The 18712-nt window shown below is 37.1% G+C and overlaps 1 protein-coding gene across 2 annotated transcripts; it reads right to left on the minus strand.

The window, feature by feature from the left end:
• Nucleotides 1-543: 543 nt before the first annotated feature.
• On the minus strand, nucleotides 544-9792 carry gclm (glutamate-cysteine ligase, modifier subunit). 2 transcript variants are annotated; one of them, XM_032572814.1, is made up of 8 exons: nucleotides 9702-9792; nucleotides 9383-9566; nucleotides 6910-6972; nucleotides 5393-5477; nucleotides 4981-5037; nucleotides 4686-4888; nucleotides 2617-2731; nucleotides 544-1750 (listed from the first exon to the last, which is right to left on the minus strand). In XM_032572814.1, exons 2-8 carry the CDS (start codon nucleotides 9518-9520, stop codon nucleotides 1581-1583), a joined length of 831 nt encoding a protein of 276 aa, XP_032428705.1. In that variant the 5' UTR covers nucleotides 9521-9566; nucleotides 9702-9792; the 3' UTR covers nucleotides 544-1580. The 2 variants fall into 2 exon arrangements, with proteins under 2 accessions (XP_032428705.1, XP_032428704.1); XM_032572813.1 differs by having other exon boundaries at nucleotides 9383-9752.
• Nucleotides 9793-18712: the final 8920 nt, after the last annotated feature.

Raw genomic sequence — 18712 nt, forward strand, 5'->3', positions numbered from 1 at the left:
AGGCAGAAAAGAAGTGAAGAACAATATAAAAATTTAGGACAGGTGGATGGAAGAATCAAAAGGACAAAACAGGGAGGAAAATAAATGAGTAAATATGGAGAATAAGAGGAAAGGAGGGAGGAATATAGCTCCTGAAGAAAGGAAAGAAAAAAGGATTAATTCAATTGCCTAAAAATAATCAAGGGAACACTAAAACAAAGGAAGAAAAGTAGTAAATAAAAATAACGACAGGGACGCAAAATTAAAAAAGAGGGAGAAGCAAAAACATGGAAAGAAGAAAAGACAGTAAGAAAATTACAGAAGCAGGAAAAGATGAACAGAGAAAAAGAAGGCTGGACACAAATATGTAAACATAAAAACAAAGAGACAAAGGATTCCAGGAATGAAGGAAATTAAGAAGGTTAATAGGAAGGACACACCACCACACTGTGTAGGAGCCTTGGGAGTAGTGTTAATGTTTTAACACACCTTTAAATAATTTATTATACAACTTGTTATTGTTGGAAACAAAGTTAGTGTAAAACAAGTTATTAAACAAGTTGCTTAGGATAAATATATCATTTTATAATAATTACATTTCATACAGATTTATTTCTCGCTTTAAGACCGATGAGTCAAAAAACACACTTTCATCACTTTAATAAAGCCAATTCATAATATACAGATAAGACATTTTAAATATGTTGATAAAACTGAATTTTCAGTCATGGACCTCGTCTAAGTACAGTTGTATTTAATAAAATAAAAACAGATTGTTCACATCTTCTTTGTGTGACGTCTCCAGTGCTGTAATCACAACATATAAAGGACACAAGCCCGCTAGTTAATCTCGTAATATTGCTTTACTTTGCCTCAGATTAGTTTTCTGTGTATGAGCTGATTGAACATATCATTATAGCTACAAAAACATCTCGAAAGCATAAATTACACATTTCTACATACATAGCTGCATACTTACCCAAAATCTAACCATGAAATAAACTCAGCCACTGCATTTGGGTTTTTAATCTGTGCGTTATGCTTAATAATGGAATGATAATCGTCTAATCCAAAAAAAATATAATTGTTCTCCAAATCTGTTAAACTGGATTAGATATGTTCAAAAGTAGAGAATTATTTATTTATTTCTTTACAGTACCAATAATAGTTTTACTCCCCAATATTCATAGCTGCATTCCTACACATTAAGTAGAAAGCAGGCAAGTCTGAGAACAGAAGGGGGCAGTAGAGAGGCACTTTACATCAAGACAATTAAACAACTTTCATATTGAACCGAGGTTTAGCAACCAACAGTTTCCAGTAATAAAACATCATTTACTGTGTTTCTGAGCGGCTGTCAGTGCACTGCTGCTGCTGGTGATGATTCACCGAAAGTGTTAGGTTACTAGTAACCACCAAGTGCTTCTGTTAAAGTTAGAAACAAGGAAGATGTGACTTTATCAGGGAGATAAATTACTTTAATTACTTCATGACTTGCAGCGTCCATTAATCGGAACTGGAACTTTCTGTGTGAGAATGACAGCTGAGGAAAATGGCTTCATCCGTGTGTTTTCCTTCCCCCCTCTCTCTCTGTTTGAGTGCTAGGGGCTCGCTCTCCTCGCGCTGACCAGGTAACCCTTGGATTTGATGATGCCGCGGCTCTTGACTATAACGGAGTAGCGGAGGACCCACTCCAGCCTCCAGTCGGTGGCGCTCAGGCCCGACGCTCCTTCCTGCATCGCCTCCTGGAATGTGGCTGTCGACATCAGCTCTAGGAGAAAAATATAACATATTAGGCTGACCGCAAATCATAAAGATAAAAGAAAATATACTTTATGACAATGTAATAACGCAGTCAGTGAACATCACTGAACAAAAACAATGCCACCAGCTAATTATTCAAGAAAAAATGTTGATGACAAATCGTTGAAATAAAAAAAAAAAAAAAAAAGAATGAGCACACAGATTTCAAAACACAGATAAATATAATTTCAGGTGTAGTTGGGAAAAATTGGTTTGTGCTAAAAGACATATGTCCTAAAATGAAAATCATTTTTAAGATCTTGCAGAAACTTTGTGTTTTATACTAGATCAAATGTTGTCAAGAAGTTAAATGATACATTTTGAAAGCTTCAATATGATTGGTCAGGATAGGAAAGACAATTACAGTCATCTAAGGAATGTTTATCTTGCATGGAAGTGAAAATGACTCTGAATGTTTGCAACAGATTGTTGCAAAGGGTTTGAATGGGTGTCAAACTACAAATAAAAATGTAGTTTGTGAGTTTCAGGTGCTCAGATTTCAGGGCATAACATTGAATTCTGTTCTCTAATATTCAAAGTTATATAGAAAGAAAGTTAAAATTGGAATGCATTATTAGAAACATGCATTTATTTATTTATTTATTTATTGAGATTGTTACATTTATGTGTTTGATCTACTACATAGTGAAGGTTAACTTGTGTAGCTTGTTTATCCCCAACCTGCCTTGCATTTTTGGGAAAAATATGATTAATAGTTTGTTGTAATTTATAATCTACCTCATTATTTTATGTTCCTTATGTGACATACACACTGTGAACTTATGTTGTGAGTTCAGTGCCCGACTGAAGAGAAAAAACAAAACCAGGTTTCACCTTTGGGGTCGCTGTGTGTGAGCAGCTGGATGTCGAACTCTTTGGCGAAGGCTGTCAGATCGGGCGGCATCACGCAGCAGGAGGCCAGGTTCACCTGATTACTGCTGGGCTTCACCTGGTTCAGGACAGGACATATGGTTTCATTTCATACAACATAAGGGGAAAAAAGACAGGATTGCAACAAGTTTTTCAGAGACCAATTTATTTTCAAGACTCCATTTGCTAAGAAATTTCACAATTTTATTTTTAAATCTGAGTTTTGACTAATAGAAGCTTCTGACATAGTCAAGCCACAAACATCTTGACAAATTACAGACTATAAAACAAAAATAAATAAGATCAAGGTAACATTTCCAAAAGAAAAAAATAGTAAGTTTATACTTTAAGCATAACATGATTTATTTTTGCCATTACTTGTTCAATCGTTTGAACAATCTCTCTAACCATTACAAGTTTTATGATCACAGTTTAGAGTCAGTAACTCCAAACATAAAAGATTTATGAAATTAATCTTTTATGTACAAACAGTCTGTGCTCATGAAATGTATTGTTACGCCTCTTTCCAGATGAAAAGTTCAGATGAGTCACTATCAAGTGTGGAAATATTCACTGCCTCATAGAAACATGTTTCTACACTTATTGGACCCGGCGTCCATGTTGGGGAAACTGTCAACGATGTGAAAATTATTGTTGGCCAGATCCGGTTCACCCGTAATTGGAGGTTTGAGCTGCTCACATATTTCTATGGTCTTCATCACAGGATGTTCATGCTGATAGGAGGCTTTTCTGTTCCATCCAGGTACCATAAATGTTTGCTGTGTGCAAAGGCTTTTATCCAACACTGTGTTGATGTAGCCTGACACGATTTAGTCAAACATTGTGGTTGGGAACAGAACGAAAAGCTGGCACAATGTACATGAATCATCACATTGATGATTTTCTACAAAGTCTGAATAGTTGCTGACTCTGTGTTTTCACACGGCTCAGTTAAAAGTGTCTTCAACTCAAGTTCCTCTTCTTTCCTCGAGAATACATGACATTTGACCATGTAGCCTGAAGAATCGCACACACTGAAATGGTTTACATGTATTTGCTTAACACTTTATGTAAAAAGTGTTTGTGTGCATGGCTGTTTATTCCGGATGTCTCCGAGTTGCCCTGTGGTGGACTGGTGAGCTGGAGAGTGCGTTAAAGAAAACAACTCCTGCAGGATTAAGTGGAAGTAGATGATGGACATGCATTTTTCAGCTCCACGTTGATTGGGGTGTAATGTGCGTGGATCTATGCATGCTTAAAGTTTCCCAGTGGTTTTCTTTTGTGCATGCACAGTTTTCTGGATTAAAACATTCACCAAGTTACTGACTCAGCAGATAAAATCTGGAAATACAAATGTTTCCCATTCTTTCTTACCTTTTTCCATGTAAGTGACATGAAAATACTTGAATAAAATCGTAAACCTTTCTAGATTAAACACACACCTATCAAAGTCCATCTATTCCTTTTTGAGTTGCTTAGTTTTGGTATTTTAAATTCCTCCTTATCTCGTCTAAATTACCTAACATTCGTCCTCAAACTGAGATAATTCTGTCTGTTAGGTGTTTTTGGAACGGGATCAAAAGAAGGAAAATTAACAAGGAGTGAGCGCTTTCAGTGTTTCCTTTGTGGATTTTATTTTGGAGGACTTAGGTGAAGTGTCTCTATCCACCTTTCAGTTTTTATTTACAGTTTCTTTCTCTCCCAAGCTATCATGTACTTCCACACCAAGTTTAGTCTTGTCCAACCAGGGGGAATATTTCTCCTCAATCAGCCAAACTAGGACAAAACCTCTTATTTGGTGATGACTGAATTTTTGTTGCATTTCAGGTGCAGGACATGAAGCACTTGCCATGACTGTTTTCTCCATACTTGTATTGTTGCAGTAGGAGAGTTACTCCAGCTGCTACTGACATCAAAATTAAATTATGTGTTTAAAACAATGCAGATATCCTTGCCTGCTTTGGAGGTTTCTTTCTGCATCTTTCTGACTTATTACCACTTTCACAGCTCAGAGACAACAGATTCTCAGCTACCTGGGCCCAGTTGTAGAGCTGCTCCAGCAGCTCTTTGTCCAGGTCAGACGTGCCGATGGCTGCGATCTTCTGCTTCCTCACCAGAGTTTCCAGCTCCTCCCACGCCGGCTGCAGGTGAGCCAGGCTCTGGCTGTCACCCTCCACAGTCCCAGGGGGCGCTATGATGACAGAGTCGAGCTGGGAAACTGCCAACGTCTGGCAAGCTGTAGGTGAGAAAAATAAAACTGATTAAAAAAAAAAAAAAAAACAAGGCTGTGGCATTATTAATCTCTTATTGAAGCGATATGAAGCTCACCCATCTCCACGGCATCCCTGATGGCCGACTGACCCGACTCACAGAGAAAAAGCTTCGCTGCAAAAACAAACATCAGTCAGCAGGTCGTCCTCGACCAACTGCAGCTGTTTCATCTGCTGAGCTCAAATTTGTGCCACAGATATTTGTAGTTTTCATTTACATATATACATGAATTAAAAAATTATGCTTCATGCATGGAGTCTTTATGAAATTGCCAGCAATGAATCCTGACTGGTGATTTATTAGCATTTGGTACAAAAAACAAAAATAAGTGGAAAAATGGACATCTTTAGGTTGGATTACATCTCTAGGGGGAAAAAGCCTGAATTTAAATTCTAATCTAAAACAGAGTCTGATTACTCCAATACTTCTGAGTTCAACAGCAGGTGGAATGCAGCAAAACAGCGCTGACCTGAAATCTTCACCTCGTCCCTTTCTTCAGGTGTGATGGCATCTGTCGCCTCAGGAATGGAGCAGTCCAGTGTGTCTGGAAAGCCCTGTTCAACAGGAAATGTCTTATCAAAAACTGCATGTAAAAATGTTTCATTTGTTACTCACACAAAGCATTCAGAAAGTTCTCAAAAGCTACGTACATGGGGAAAAAAATATAGATTTTCTATTTCTTCTAGACTGGAAAACTTATTATCCAAGTAAATTAAAATCCCAAACTTTAATTATATTCACAAACAAGAGCATCTGGCTACTAAAGTAATCAAAAGTAGTACATATTATATTGTTAAAATATTAATTAAAAAAAAAGGAATTATGCACTACAGTGAAGCGAAAAGCTGGAACATTGAATTCAATATTCAGTTATTAAAAAATGTTGACGTCTGTTTGTGGAATCTTATTTGTTTGTCTCTGAAAAGAAAGAGATTTATTTGCAATCAAGTAACAAAGACATTATATGTTTTAAACATTGAAAACAAAGACAAACAAATATGTTTTAATATACCTTGTTCCCCAACAGCTAGTTGGCTAAAATAGCCCTAGTGAGACACTTCCTGCACCCATCTGAGATCAATCTGAAGAAGGCAGGATACTTAAGGGATCCACTCTGCTTAACTTGCTTCATATTACAACCCACTACTGTTTTTCAGATAATGAAGAGTAATGATGTAAAAGCAAAAGAGAAAATATTGAAAATAATTTTCTGATCGATTCAGATGCCATAAGTTTAAAAGAAAAATAGCACAAGTAAAAAGAGCTCTGGCAATGAAAACTGTAAATAAACGTGTATGAGAATCTCCTGAAGCTGCTAAAGTGTTACGTCTTACACACACGTACCAAGGAATAGACAGACGAGTGAAACCAGAACCCATGACTGGCCCTCAGTTGTGCCGTTCAACATTTCCCTACAGGAAAAGAGTCACGTGAGTTTTCCGGGGGTATAAGACCCCTCACCGTCCAGACCTCCCCCATCTCTGGCTGAGTCTGCTGGGTGAGATGATAAAAGCTGAGGCAGATTAGGTGAGATCAGCTAAACAAGCAGAGCTGGAGCAAGTTCAGCAGGACTCATACCCTGCAGCCTAATGCATCTGGTTTTATTCTCCTCTGAATATATTTGATTAACAGAATCACTATACAGTAAAAGCAGCACCGTTTAATGAGAGCCTCCGAACCTCCTGTGACAAAAGATTTCCACCCTCACCTCTTCCTTTCACCCAGCAAACAGATGCATGTTTGGAAAGGCGCCTTTGGCGGGCAGTGCGGCATGAACATCCACTGTGACAGCTTCTGTTCAGAGAGCCCACAAGCTTCCTTTGACGGCCATCGCTGCTGTTATTTTACTTTAACAAACACTGCGATCCAAATAGCCGAGGCAGCACATCGTTCACATGCAGTTCATGTGATTAATACAACACAATCAATGCAAACAGTTATTTCTAAACAAACAAACAAACAAAAAGAAAAAAGCCGTCTACTCACCGTGTTTGTGGGTTTGGCCGTCGACAACCAGTCACTCAGCGTGGCTTGGATGCAGTCTCGAAGCTAAATAAAATTAAACACAGAGTTGAAGTTTAAATATCACTCAGAATATGCGAATCTATTTACAAAGAGAAAACACGAGTAGGATAGCTGCATCAGACGTCACTGATGTAGCACACAAAGTCACGTCAGAAAAGTGAAACTGCAACACTCTTAACGATCAAAATATTGACAATATCAACCTGCTGTAATAAAAATTACTACATAATTATAAAGTAGCAAAACAAAACTCATGTGTCTGCTCAATAAACTAATGTAGTGTCACTAAATTTGACTTTTAGTGACCCGGTATTAAAAGATTAAAAGTGCTGTCTCATTGTTTTGAGCACTACGTCCAAGTGAGCACATTCCAACCTTTGCCCCCGATAATGGTTATTATAAGCCTGAAGAAAAACTTATCCCCAAGGTGTGATGGGGACTGTACTTGCTGTGTCATGCTTTGGGGGATAAACTTCAAACAACATTAAGACAATGAAGGGAGCTGTAGAAACTTCAGCCAAGCCCTCTTTGTAAACAGGCACCACATAAAACCTCAATATACCTGTCAGCAACGGCTTTAGCTGATTAATATAAGGCAATGGTGACATCATAAAAAGATCACTTGCAAAAGGTTAAACATTAAACATATAGCTACTAGTCTCAGTTTATCTCATCATACAATGTACAATGAAATTTCGAGAAGCCTTTATGAAAAAAGAGTAGCATCAAAAAAAAGTGTATTTATTTCAGTAATTTATTTCAAAATGTAAATTTTGCAGTAAATTTACATTTTATCATACTGATGCATTAGACAGAAAGGTGGATTTTAAGGGTTTATCTCTGGACATTTTTATTGTTATTATTGTTTAAAGCTAGCATTAGCTCAAAATGTGGCTCCTTGGAAAATTAGAATATTACATAAAACTATTAAAAAGATGTTTTTAAAACAGAAATGTTACGTTATGGACTAAAACAATACTGAGAATATCTGCTGACTTGTCAGCCGACCACAGCCTGGTGCATTCAAGAGGTCTGACAGAAATTTACAGTGAATCCACTATTGAAAGTGGATTTACAGCTTCAAAAGCCATCACACACACACATGTATCCGGGAAATGGGCTACCACTGATTGACTGCTGATGCTAAGCTACTCCTGAGTGAGAAGATGTGTTACCCACGTTAGCCAGGCGAAGGAGGAAAAAGAACAACATGGTGTCTCAGTAGTTCACCTTTTGAACAACTGAGAAAGGTTGTTCAAAACCTTTTGCAAGTGATCTTACCCCTTTGTGTTTCGTTTAAAACAGAAGTCAAGGTCTCAGAGTCTGGAGGACGAGTGTACAGGCACAGAATCTAAGTAGTGATGATTTAGGGCAGGGGTGCCCAAAGTCAGTCCTCGAGGGCCGGCATCCTGCAGGTTTCAGTTCTCTCCCTGGTGGTAGTAACAGCCTTTTCAGCATGTCAGTGTTCTTCTTAGGCCTTCTAACGAGTCATCATTGGATCCAGATGTGTTAAACCAGGGAGAGAACTAAAAAATGCAGGATGCCGGCCCTCGAGAACCGACTTTGGGCAGCCCTGATTTAGGGAGTCGTGTTGTTCTGTGCAGAGGTTCTCACTCAGCAGAAGTAAGGCAGCTGAGATGGCTCTTCACTGTGACCCTATAAAAGTTGACTATCAGTCTGCGTGGGTGCTGTGCCTTCATCAGATTTCTGTAGGATAAAGTTTATTATAAAGAGTTTTTTTTTTCCTAGAAGAATTACAAATCTTCTCTCAGTAACATGCTCTACTTTGTTTCTGTGGGTTTCCTTATTGTCAGGTGTGATTAGACTTACCACTGATGTGTCAGCAAATTATACAATGAAGTTTAATTATCCTCTGAATAATGCAAAGCTGACAGTGCTCAGCACACAGCCTTGAGGAATTCCTGTATTTCCAATAAGAGTAAAGGCGACATGGTTGGAACCTTTCAATTGATAAAATATTTAGAAACTTATTACTTTGCTGTCTTGACAGGATTCTTTCATCATATTGGACATGTTATTGGCTAACAGAAACTCCCAGTCCTAGCTTGTTGGCCTCACTTGTAATAACGTTTGTGCCAGATAACCATTTATTTACAGGTGAAATAAGTCACCTGCTTGGTCTGTGTAGCTCTACATTCAAAGTGTGCCTACAACAATCATTGATAAGATACTGCAGTCTGTAAACTATTCACTTCAATGGTTTATCATACATATTCTCATAAAATGTTTCATTCATGACCTGAAACTCTAGAGTTGTACTGAAACAGCTACAAATAGTACTATTGTTTACCTTAACCCTGCTTCATTCAGTCTGAAACAGCAGTTTAAATATTTAGTAGCCTAGCCTAACTTGGAAGCTAAGCTAATAGGCTAAGTAATGACTTAGCAGGTTTTTCTGCGATTCTTCCCTTACCTCCTCGCTGGGAGAGCCGGGACACTTCTTCTTCAGCCGGCTCCGGTTCACTAAATTCCCGGTGTGGAGTCGGAGGGTCTTGCCGTGGTTCAGCAACTCCTTCCCCTCATCGTTAGTCTTGGTGTTTTGAAGATCCATGTGGCTTTCGGTTGCTAAGCTAACGAGTCGCTAAACAGTGTTTTTGCTGCGTCGAAACGTGACAAAGCCGTTTCACTCAGTGACTGAATGACTGACTATAACTCTCATCAGATGTAAAGACAAAAAGGTCCTCCTGCTGCCAAACTGCTGAGTTCAGGATGACTTGCAATCAGTCACTCACCTGCTGCTGTAGAGCGACATCAGTGGCTGTTATGGAAGCTTAGCCGGTCGGTCACGCCCACATGGAGGAATCCGTCCAACTCCTCAGACATGTATTACAAGGACTGCGCTGCTGCTGTTCAACCACTAGATGGAGATGTTGTGTTTGTATTCCCTTGACAACGCCGCAGTATTAATGGAGTTAAGGTGAACGGCTCCTGAATTTGATCGAAACAATTGCATTTTTATGGTTATTATCGTACAGACACTTTTTTTTGCTTCTTTTAATAGAACTGTGTGTACCGGTGAAGTTTTTATGTGCTTACATGTCTTAAGGCAAATGATGAAATGAAGCTATTATGCTAATTCCTGCATATTTGCATTACGGTAATATTGATACATGAATTTAATTTAATTTAATTTAATTTAATTTAATTTAATTTAATTTAATTTAATTTAATTTAATTTAATTTAATTTAATTTAATTTAATTTGATTTGAAGTTGGCACCTCTGCTTGTTACCGGGAGATGGGTGGTTAGATTACTTGCTTTGAGGCTTTTATACTTCATCAGCATCTCAGATTTTGTCTTTTAATTGGTTGGAGGCAGTAGAACCAACCAATTCTGTAGGATGGTGATTCCCCATCCCAATCACAATTCAGCCTCTAATGAGTTTTTAAAAATGTATTTAGCTCATTTCCTTCTCCAATCAACTCTGACAGTCTTCTCTGTTCCTGCTAAGGTAAAGCTTAAGGTGGTCACCACAAACACAGTTACATTATGTCAAAAGGTGACAAAGTCTTTGTACAAGTAGAATAAGTATTGTTCCTTCAGTAAACAAAAAAACAGCTGTTTTTTTAAGGTAATTCTTTGAAGTGTCTTAAAATTGTTAGTGTCCCTACTACAATGAAAGTATTGGTTTATGCACATTGAAAATATTCATATTGCAGAGAACAATAATAATATTATCATCATTAATATTGTGGAAAGAAAAATAAAATTTTATGAGAAAAGCAGTTTCTTAAAAATGTTATGCAGCCAACTTTCCATAAGGATTTATTTGTTTCAAATAATCTATTTTGAAATAGACATGACATTTCTAAAAAGTGTAACCTTTCAAAGTTTTATATTGTGGATATCTTTTCTTAGCGATTTTGTCTTTTTGCCTGCTTTCTTCTGTGTTTAAAGAGTTTAGAATTCAGTTTTTCATCTCATCCCATGTGTTTGTTTTAACATGTTTTAAATACTAATTTTAAATTCTTGAAACGTTTGTTAAAATACTACTGTAAACCTTGCAATCTGGCCATACATTACCATGAAAGAGAGGGAAGCTGTGCTGTGCCGCTTGCAGTGAATACTGCTTGGTGCTCCTGAGCTATTTAGGTTACTAATTCAGGCAAATGGTTGCACTGAATTTTATTTAAGAGTGGTAGAGTAAAGAGACTTAAGATGCCCACCATATTCTTCTGATTTTTTTAAACATTGGAAAACTTCATTTTCCTTCTTCTTCAATATCATTTACCACTTTATACTGACTTGTCACGTGAAATAAAACTCAGTACATTGAACAACTGAAGACCAGATGTGAATAATCAGTATTAACAGTGTTGATTCCTTTTCTTCATAACTTCTAAATATGAACTTTCGACAAAATCCTGACTGGTCTATGTCAGTATTGGGCTTTAAGCAGTTTTATTTGCTTCTGTGTGTCTGTTTTTAAAAAAAAAAAAAAATTTACCCCAAATTTACAAGGATTCCTGGAAATTCCTGGACAGTAGTCAAAAATTCCAATGCTATTAATGTGAGCCACTTCTTTATCATTTTCGCTTTGTGATTAGGATGGGAAGAAGGCAGATCGTCTCAACATAAATGTTGAAAGAATTTGCTCTCAGAGGATTTCTGGATACACCTCCCAGTCCTTGCCATTGGCTTGTGGTAAAGTTGTGAGTAAGTCTGTTCCGATTTATGGGAAACAACCACACATGGGATGCATCAAGAAGCCTCACTTTTTGGCAGGACACATAAGTCATGGTAATACTGACCTTTTTTGCCAGATAAGTGATTTTCCAGATGTTCTAAACAATTATTAGGGGGATTCATTCGTTTATCAGGGAAACAACTCTGGACCAGTTTCTTTTTATCTATTATCTGTCTTCCTGAACAGTCTCTGTCCTTGATGTTTTTGTTGGACAGAAGGGGTTACATTGGTGCCTTCTTTTATCACAACGCTGTTGTCCAAATATTTTCACTTCTTATCAACCTGCTGCTGATGTTAAGCAAGCTCTGCAATGGTGGCACCATTCTGTAATGAACCTCTTAACTTGTAGCTAGATGATGAAGAAAACCTTTTCCAGGTAATAAAACCCCCACCTCTTTAAATAATAATGCTAGAGAATATGAAGGGATTTAAGGGTGAACTGTAATGTGTTTTTATCTGTTTTTTATCAGGTCTTTAATATCTTGAAAAATTTTATATTACTAAGTAAACTTTTTGAGCTAATGGAGCTCTTCACAATTATTATAATACATCAGATCAATCTGTAGAATAAATAAAAAATGACTTTAACTGTCATCTTAAAAAGCTGAAGTTACAAAGTTTGCCAAACACAACATTTGCACCAATGCCAAAACCTTTGGCCATTATTGTACTCTGAACTTCTTTCCCCAAGCAGTCAAAACAAACAAAAGGCCAAAGAAGCTGAGGTTGAGGAAATCCTTTCCCTAAGCACAAGGAGCCACAGATTTTTCATTGTACTGAAAACATTTAAAAGACAATTGCTTAGGTTCAGTGATGTTAGAAAGTCGGACAGATTCTCAATTCTCAAATTGCTCAAGATAATGCTAAATAATAAGAGCAGACAATGCAGTATGATCTGGCCCAATCGTCTTTGCAGAATTATTTTTAAGTTAGCTGCAATGGAGGGATTTAAATGCACTGCTCAAAGTCACTCCACAGCATCTCAAATGTTCATCAGGATGTGTTTGGCAACTGTGAGAAGAGTCGTTAATCAGCAGGAGGTTTACACCTTGAAACTCTAAAATGGACGTAATTTTGGAGGCAAATGAGATCTGCAGTGCTTTAGGTGTCCTTCTGCGACCTTTGGTGACCTCTGGGTCTGGTCTAAATCTGCTTTTTGAGTGGTTTTGGCATGTTCGCAATAGTTTCCTTCATTTATGGAGCAGAGAAATAAAAGTCTGACACTAATCAGGCCTGAAAGTGGTTTAGTGAAACTACTTCAGCTTCCTATTTAAGCTTTAAAAAATATATTTATAAAAACAATAAAACGAAAGAACTTGATTAAAACTGTATGATAAAAAACATTAAATGTCCATTAAGCTTTTTTTCACCGTCACGTTTTTGTACATGTATTGCACAACATGTTTTCTTTTTTCTTCATATGTGCAGCACATTGTTTAAAAAGTACTGTTAGATTGAGTAAGAGAAAAAAAAGACTAGAAAACACTGTAAACACTGCTTTTTATTGCAACAAAAGGTTTTATTTGACAAACAAAATTTACAGTAAACCACTATAAACCACAGTGCAGGAGCATGTTAAATCTGTTGCTTTCAAAAGCCTCCAGATCATTTAATACATGGCAGCTCATCAACGGGTGCTGATTACTGCAACCTGCTCAGAACGCTGCAGTTCATTATCATACAGAGACCCCAAATCTGATGCCGCTGGAATCCAGCCGAGATATCCAACAGAGACATGTCAGAGTGTCTTCTAATAAAAAGGCCTGTTGCAACAACCCAGCATCAGAAGAGAGAGAAAAAAACAGGGTATTGAGTAAGATTCAGAACAATTACTTTCACTCTCTGTTCTGTCCTGAAATTGCCTTAACAGCAAAGTCAAGAGGAATGTCCTTTTCCCAGTGTTATGTAACCACTGGGCCTATCAGAGGGTAATTGTTACCAAACCTACTTCAGATGTAACCATATCAATCACTGGGAACGTTTGGAAATCTGTGAAAAGTAATTCTGATCAAGGAGCCTACGAAATGTTCCTGGAGTGAAAACCTTCCTTAATGCTGCCTTAAGGAAAGTTAACAGACCACTACCATAATGGAACTTGGGTATAAGGCAATGCTACAGGTTTTATATGCAGTCTGAGTGTAAGCAAAAAATAAAATGTTTAAAAAAGAAGTAGCAAAGAAAAGTTGAATTCTCTGAGTTCATTTCTTATTTTATTGTTTGTTTAGTGGGGGTCTCCAACTCAAGTCTACAAGAGCATTGTCCTGAAGGCTTTAGATGCATCCCTGCTTCAACACACACTAAATTCAGATTTTATTGAAATTCTAAAATACTTTAAAAATCCCAAAAGGAAAATTAAATGTTTTTGTAACTCATTAATTTCGATTCTTCAATGAGTTATTGAAGATGGTGGTGACTGTTGGCAGGAAAGATCTTCTGCAGCAGTCTGTACTGCACTGAATCTGAAGACACCTCTGACTGAAGATGCTCTGCCTTCGCAAGACGGTATCATGAAAACTGATTACTATAATCTTTGTTAATTGTTAATTAGCTTTCTCGGACGAGGTTTCCATATTAGTTTTGTGGGTAGAGTTTCATTTCCGTAACAGTTACTGGAGGGTGATCATCAACTTAGAGACATGGAAAAAAAAAAAACTGTGTATGTTATTATGGAATAAAAATGGTGGATGCAGAAGCATGATTTTATTAAAATATGTATGTTTTTTACATTTACACAGTAATTCAAATAGATGTTTAAATATGTTGTAATCCTGGAAAGCAGGCTAACTCACTTAAAATAACAAAAACGTTGGGGGAGTGCTTAACAAGCGAGTGAAAGTTGTTTCCTGTTTCTAAATGACAGCATGTTGAGCAGTTGAACATAGTTCTGGGTAAAGGGGGTCAAAGTTTTTGCAAGAATGAAAACATAGATCCCTTCTCTCTGAGCGTCGACTTTTCAAACTCTGGCTACAAGTAAAACCTTTTCATTCCCACAATAACGGCCGTTCAACTGCAGGAAACCTCTGCAGACATAAATAAAAAATAGAAATCTGATACTCCCGCTCCAATCTGTGAGAAAGACATTTCGCAGTCACATGTGAATGTGCAATTTGTGCTACAAAGCTTCAAGGCTTGTAATTCATTACACATGGTGCTGTAAATCCTCCCCATGCGGTGAAGTTTTTGCATAAATATTCAGCGGATTTGAACATGCACCTCTCCATGAATACTGAGCTGAACGGATTTACCATCCTGACTGAATTTTATGCTTCTGACAACATCGCTTCAAAGAACAATGTTGTGTGGAGGTGATGACAGACAACCTTAAGTGGACGAAATGAAATAGGCCGTGAAGTTTTGCCTCATATTTCACAACATATTCGCACAGTGAAAATCTAGTTTACAATGTTGTTGACAAAATTGACTGTGTGGTCAGATTCTTTGTGTTTTTCTCTACGACTTGCATGTTTTCACAACCTCAATCTGCTTTCCACATTTGGGCAATCAGGCTAAATGGAAACAAATTTTACTGTTTGACTTTGTGAATCAACCAGTTGATATAAAGGAATTCATCCTTAACATCAAACTATACATAATTATAATTTATTTATCTTTACACTAAACAATCTTCCTGGCATATATAAGAACAAGTCAATGAGAATCAATACTAATAAATAGACCTCAGCTAAAAAAATCAGTAATAAACTAAATCAGTAGCTAAACTTACTGTAAATCCAATTAAAATCTATTCAATGATGATTAATTAAAGCAGAGAAACACAAACTACCATGTTTTCCAGACTGAAAGTTGCTCCAGATTATAAGTTGGATGAAACAAAAAATGCATCATAAAGAGTTAAAAAAGCAAAATTATTTCAAATGTGAGGAGACGTTATTAATTTTGATGATGTGACCAAGTAACATGCTCTGTTCAATTACCTGTTTTTCAACAAACTCACAGAAACTGCCAACTTTTGCCTGGAAGTCTCAGGCAGTTTGCATTTCATGAAGCAGTAGTATACATTCACACAGCAGTTTTTGATGTTTAATTATGATTTTTTTTTTTTGCTGAAATCCAATATGTTTTGCTTACTACTAATTAGGTGCAATCACAATTCAATTTTTGTGTTTAGTTTACCTCCCAAAGTCTGCTTGAATGCGTAATCTAAACCAGGAGTGGTGGGATTATGATGCGATGCACTTAACTGACAGACTTTTAGCATGATTTCAATTTTCAACCATTGTTTACGTTTACGTGTATTGCTTCTTCTAGTGGACACCTATGAGGCATGTCTCATGTCAATGATGGAAAAGTTGGATAAAATGTAATAAAATGCAGCATAAACATCATCCCAAACCAATCTCAAAATTCAAGCCCGTCTCCAACTTGTTTAGGGAATGCCTTCTGGTTTGTTCAAGTCTCTGTTACATTCTAGGTTCAGCTCAGATGCTTGTGGGGGGGAAGAGACATCATCAGAGGCTGGTTAGCCAATCAGTAACAACATGTCAGCCATGTCACATTAAACAGCCAAATAAAAATATATCATACTTCTTTAAAGAAATTCTTTAGACTAAGAGAAACATCTCTATTGAACAATCAAACAAATTGTCACTTTAAGCACAATAACTCAAGAGTAGGTTGTTTCAAAACTACTATTTTCTGACTAATTAACTTAAATGAATAAAATACATATTTACATTCAAGGAACAACAAAATCAGCTATTTATTTTCAAAGTTAGGACTGATTTTGGATGACTATGATTAAAAAAACAGTCATTTGTTTAAAGAAGGACTTTGACAACCATTTGCATATGACCTTAGAATATATTCTGATAAATTTGAATTTCACCTGCATTGGAAAAGCATTTATTTTTACAAGACGTAAAGTCTGGTGAGTCCATCTTGATGTTAAATTAGAGATACTTTAGGTGAAATATTTTTTGTGTGTCCACTAAAGTAAGAAAATGACAGACATAAACAAAATAAATGAGCAATATTTGAGGTCAGACTATTGTTCTTTTGTCAGACTTAAGGCTAATGACAAACATAGTCTAGAAACAAAGAAAAAAGGCCAAACTGAAAAACAAAATGAAGTATGAAGAAGAGGCTTTCAGTCTAATAAACATTTTAAGAGCTGGGTCTGGAGATGTTTTACAAAAATCTCATGTGGCCGTTTAAGAATGTTTCTCAGGTTTCTTTGTTGTTGTTGTTGGTGTTTCGCCCCAAAGATTCTCATAAATGACTGTTCAAGAGTTCGCCAAAGCCGACCACCAAGAGTTTAATCACCAAAACTCACACAGCATTTTCTCTCTCCCTAAAGAAATTAAAACTTCATCTAAAAAACATTAACTACAGTTTCATTCAAAATAAAGACAAAATGAAACAAAAATTCAACCTTGAGAGACTCACACGAAGAGATGCAATTAGAAAGTTTTATTTGGCATGATTGAAGTAAGGGTTAAGGTGTTCGGACCACGGCAGAAGACATGGGTGGTTTGAATTGCAATAAACTTGGATGAGCAGTTTAGGATAAGGATTAGAGACGTCGTTCCCCCAGGGCTCAAACACTGGTGGTGGAGAAAGGATGGAGAGCAAGGGCGGAGAAGGGGTGGAGGTGGATTGAAGTTCAGTGGTGAGCAGATGGAGCCATGGACGGAGGCTTGCTCGACGACTGATTACGAAGAGGCCGATGCTGGTGGGCTGCAGCAGAAAAGCATGACGCAGTGACTGGGTGATGCAGGTGAGGCTTCCAGTTCAAATTTACGCCTAGTCTTCATTACTATAGTTTCTTTTTTAAATAATGGTTCTACCAACCTCAAATTCTAGAAATATCTTTGGAAAGGGTAATAAAAGACAAAAAACTAAAATTCTTCCAAAGAGGTATAGTTTTAAAGATGTTAAAGGGGGATATTATAAATTCAATGCACGTAGTGCCATTTTATAAAACAACCAAGTAACTATATTACCTTAAGTTGTTATTGAAAAGCTGTAAATATAAAAAAACAACTTAAAAGAAATTTGATTTTGAATCGTAACCTAATCTGACACCTTGAAATTGGCCACTATCTCTTTAAATCCTTCCTGCCCTGTCTGACAGGGCAGGAAGGATCAGCGAGTCATCAAAACAGTGCTTCTCCATGCCATCCATTGATCCTGCTTACAAGTTGTAGTTTATACATCAAGCTTAGCAGATGTGCATTTCCACCAGGTGTTTGCTAAATGCTGCTGCAGCTAGTCTGTAGGATCTGACTGGGTAGAAGGGGTACTCTGTGGGGCCGAAGCTAAACTGAGGACTGTCGCTCCAAGATGGAGCTTTGGATAAAGAGGAGGGGCGTTGTATGAGCAAGTGTTTAGATGCCAGCCCTGAATTGATGCTTCAGGATGTTCAAGGATTTCTCAAACATGCATGAAAGAATCAAAGCAAAAGTCTGGGTATGTGTTTTGATGAGGTAATAACATTATAAAGCTCAATCCACAGTACACTTTAAGACAAAATGTTTTCTCTGTAAAAAGTTATGATATGAAAGTTAATTTTAAACTTTTGAGTGTAAGAAATTGTGGATTTTAACCTCATTCATCTTTATATTTTGAGGATGCCCTAGCTCATATTTAAACACTAATCACTAATGCTTCCATGAATTTATTGAAACATTCATCAGTACAGATGAACAACAGATTCTAAAGCAGCATGCGCTGTCCAGATTTAGTCTGCATTTAGTTTAAAATGCTACTCATATTACAACAATATTGAGCTTGGGGAAAACTCTGGAGCCAGGGGAGGCAAGAATCCAAAAGTGGATAAGAAAAGTGAGCAGCTGAAGAACAAAAGCCATACAGTTCCGCAATACTGCAAAAACACATTCTAAACAAAATAAGAGCTTAAAATAGCTGGTAATACTACTCTTGACGTTCTGCGGCAGTCTATTTGAAGAGGCTCGATTGCTGAACAAACTGCAGCTGCACACACTTGTGTCTTCCTTTGTAATTACTAAAGAGAAGGGGAGTACATCTTAGCAATCAGGCAAGAAACAGGAAACATGTAATTCACTGAACTACAG

The sequence above is a fragment of the Xiphophorus hellerii genome, chromosome 9 (assembly GCF_003331165.1).
Source record: "Xiphophorus hellerii strain 12219 chromosome 9, Xiphophorus_hellerii-4.1, whole genome shotgun sequence".
Classification (NCBI taxonomy): domain Eukaryota; kingdom Metazoa; phylum Chordata; class Actinopteri; order Cyprinodontiformes; family Poeciliidae; genus Xiphophorus; species Xiphophorus hellerii.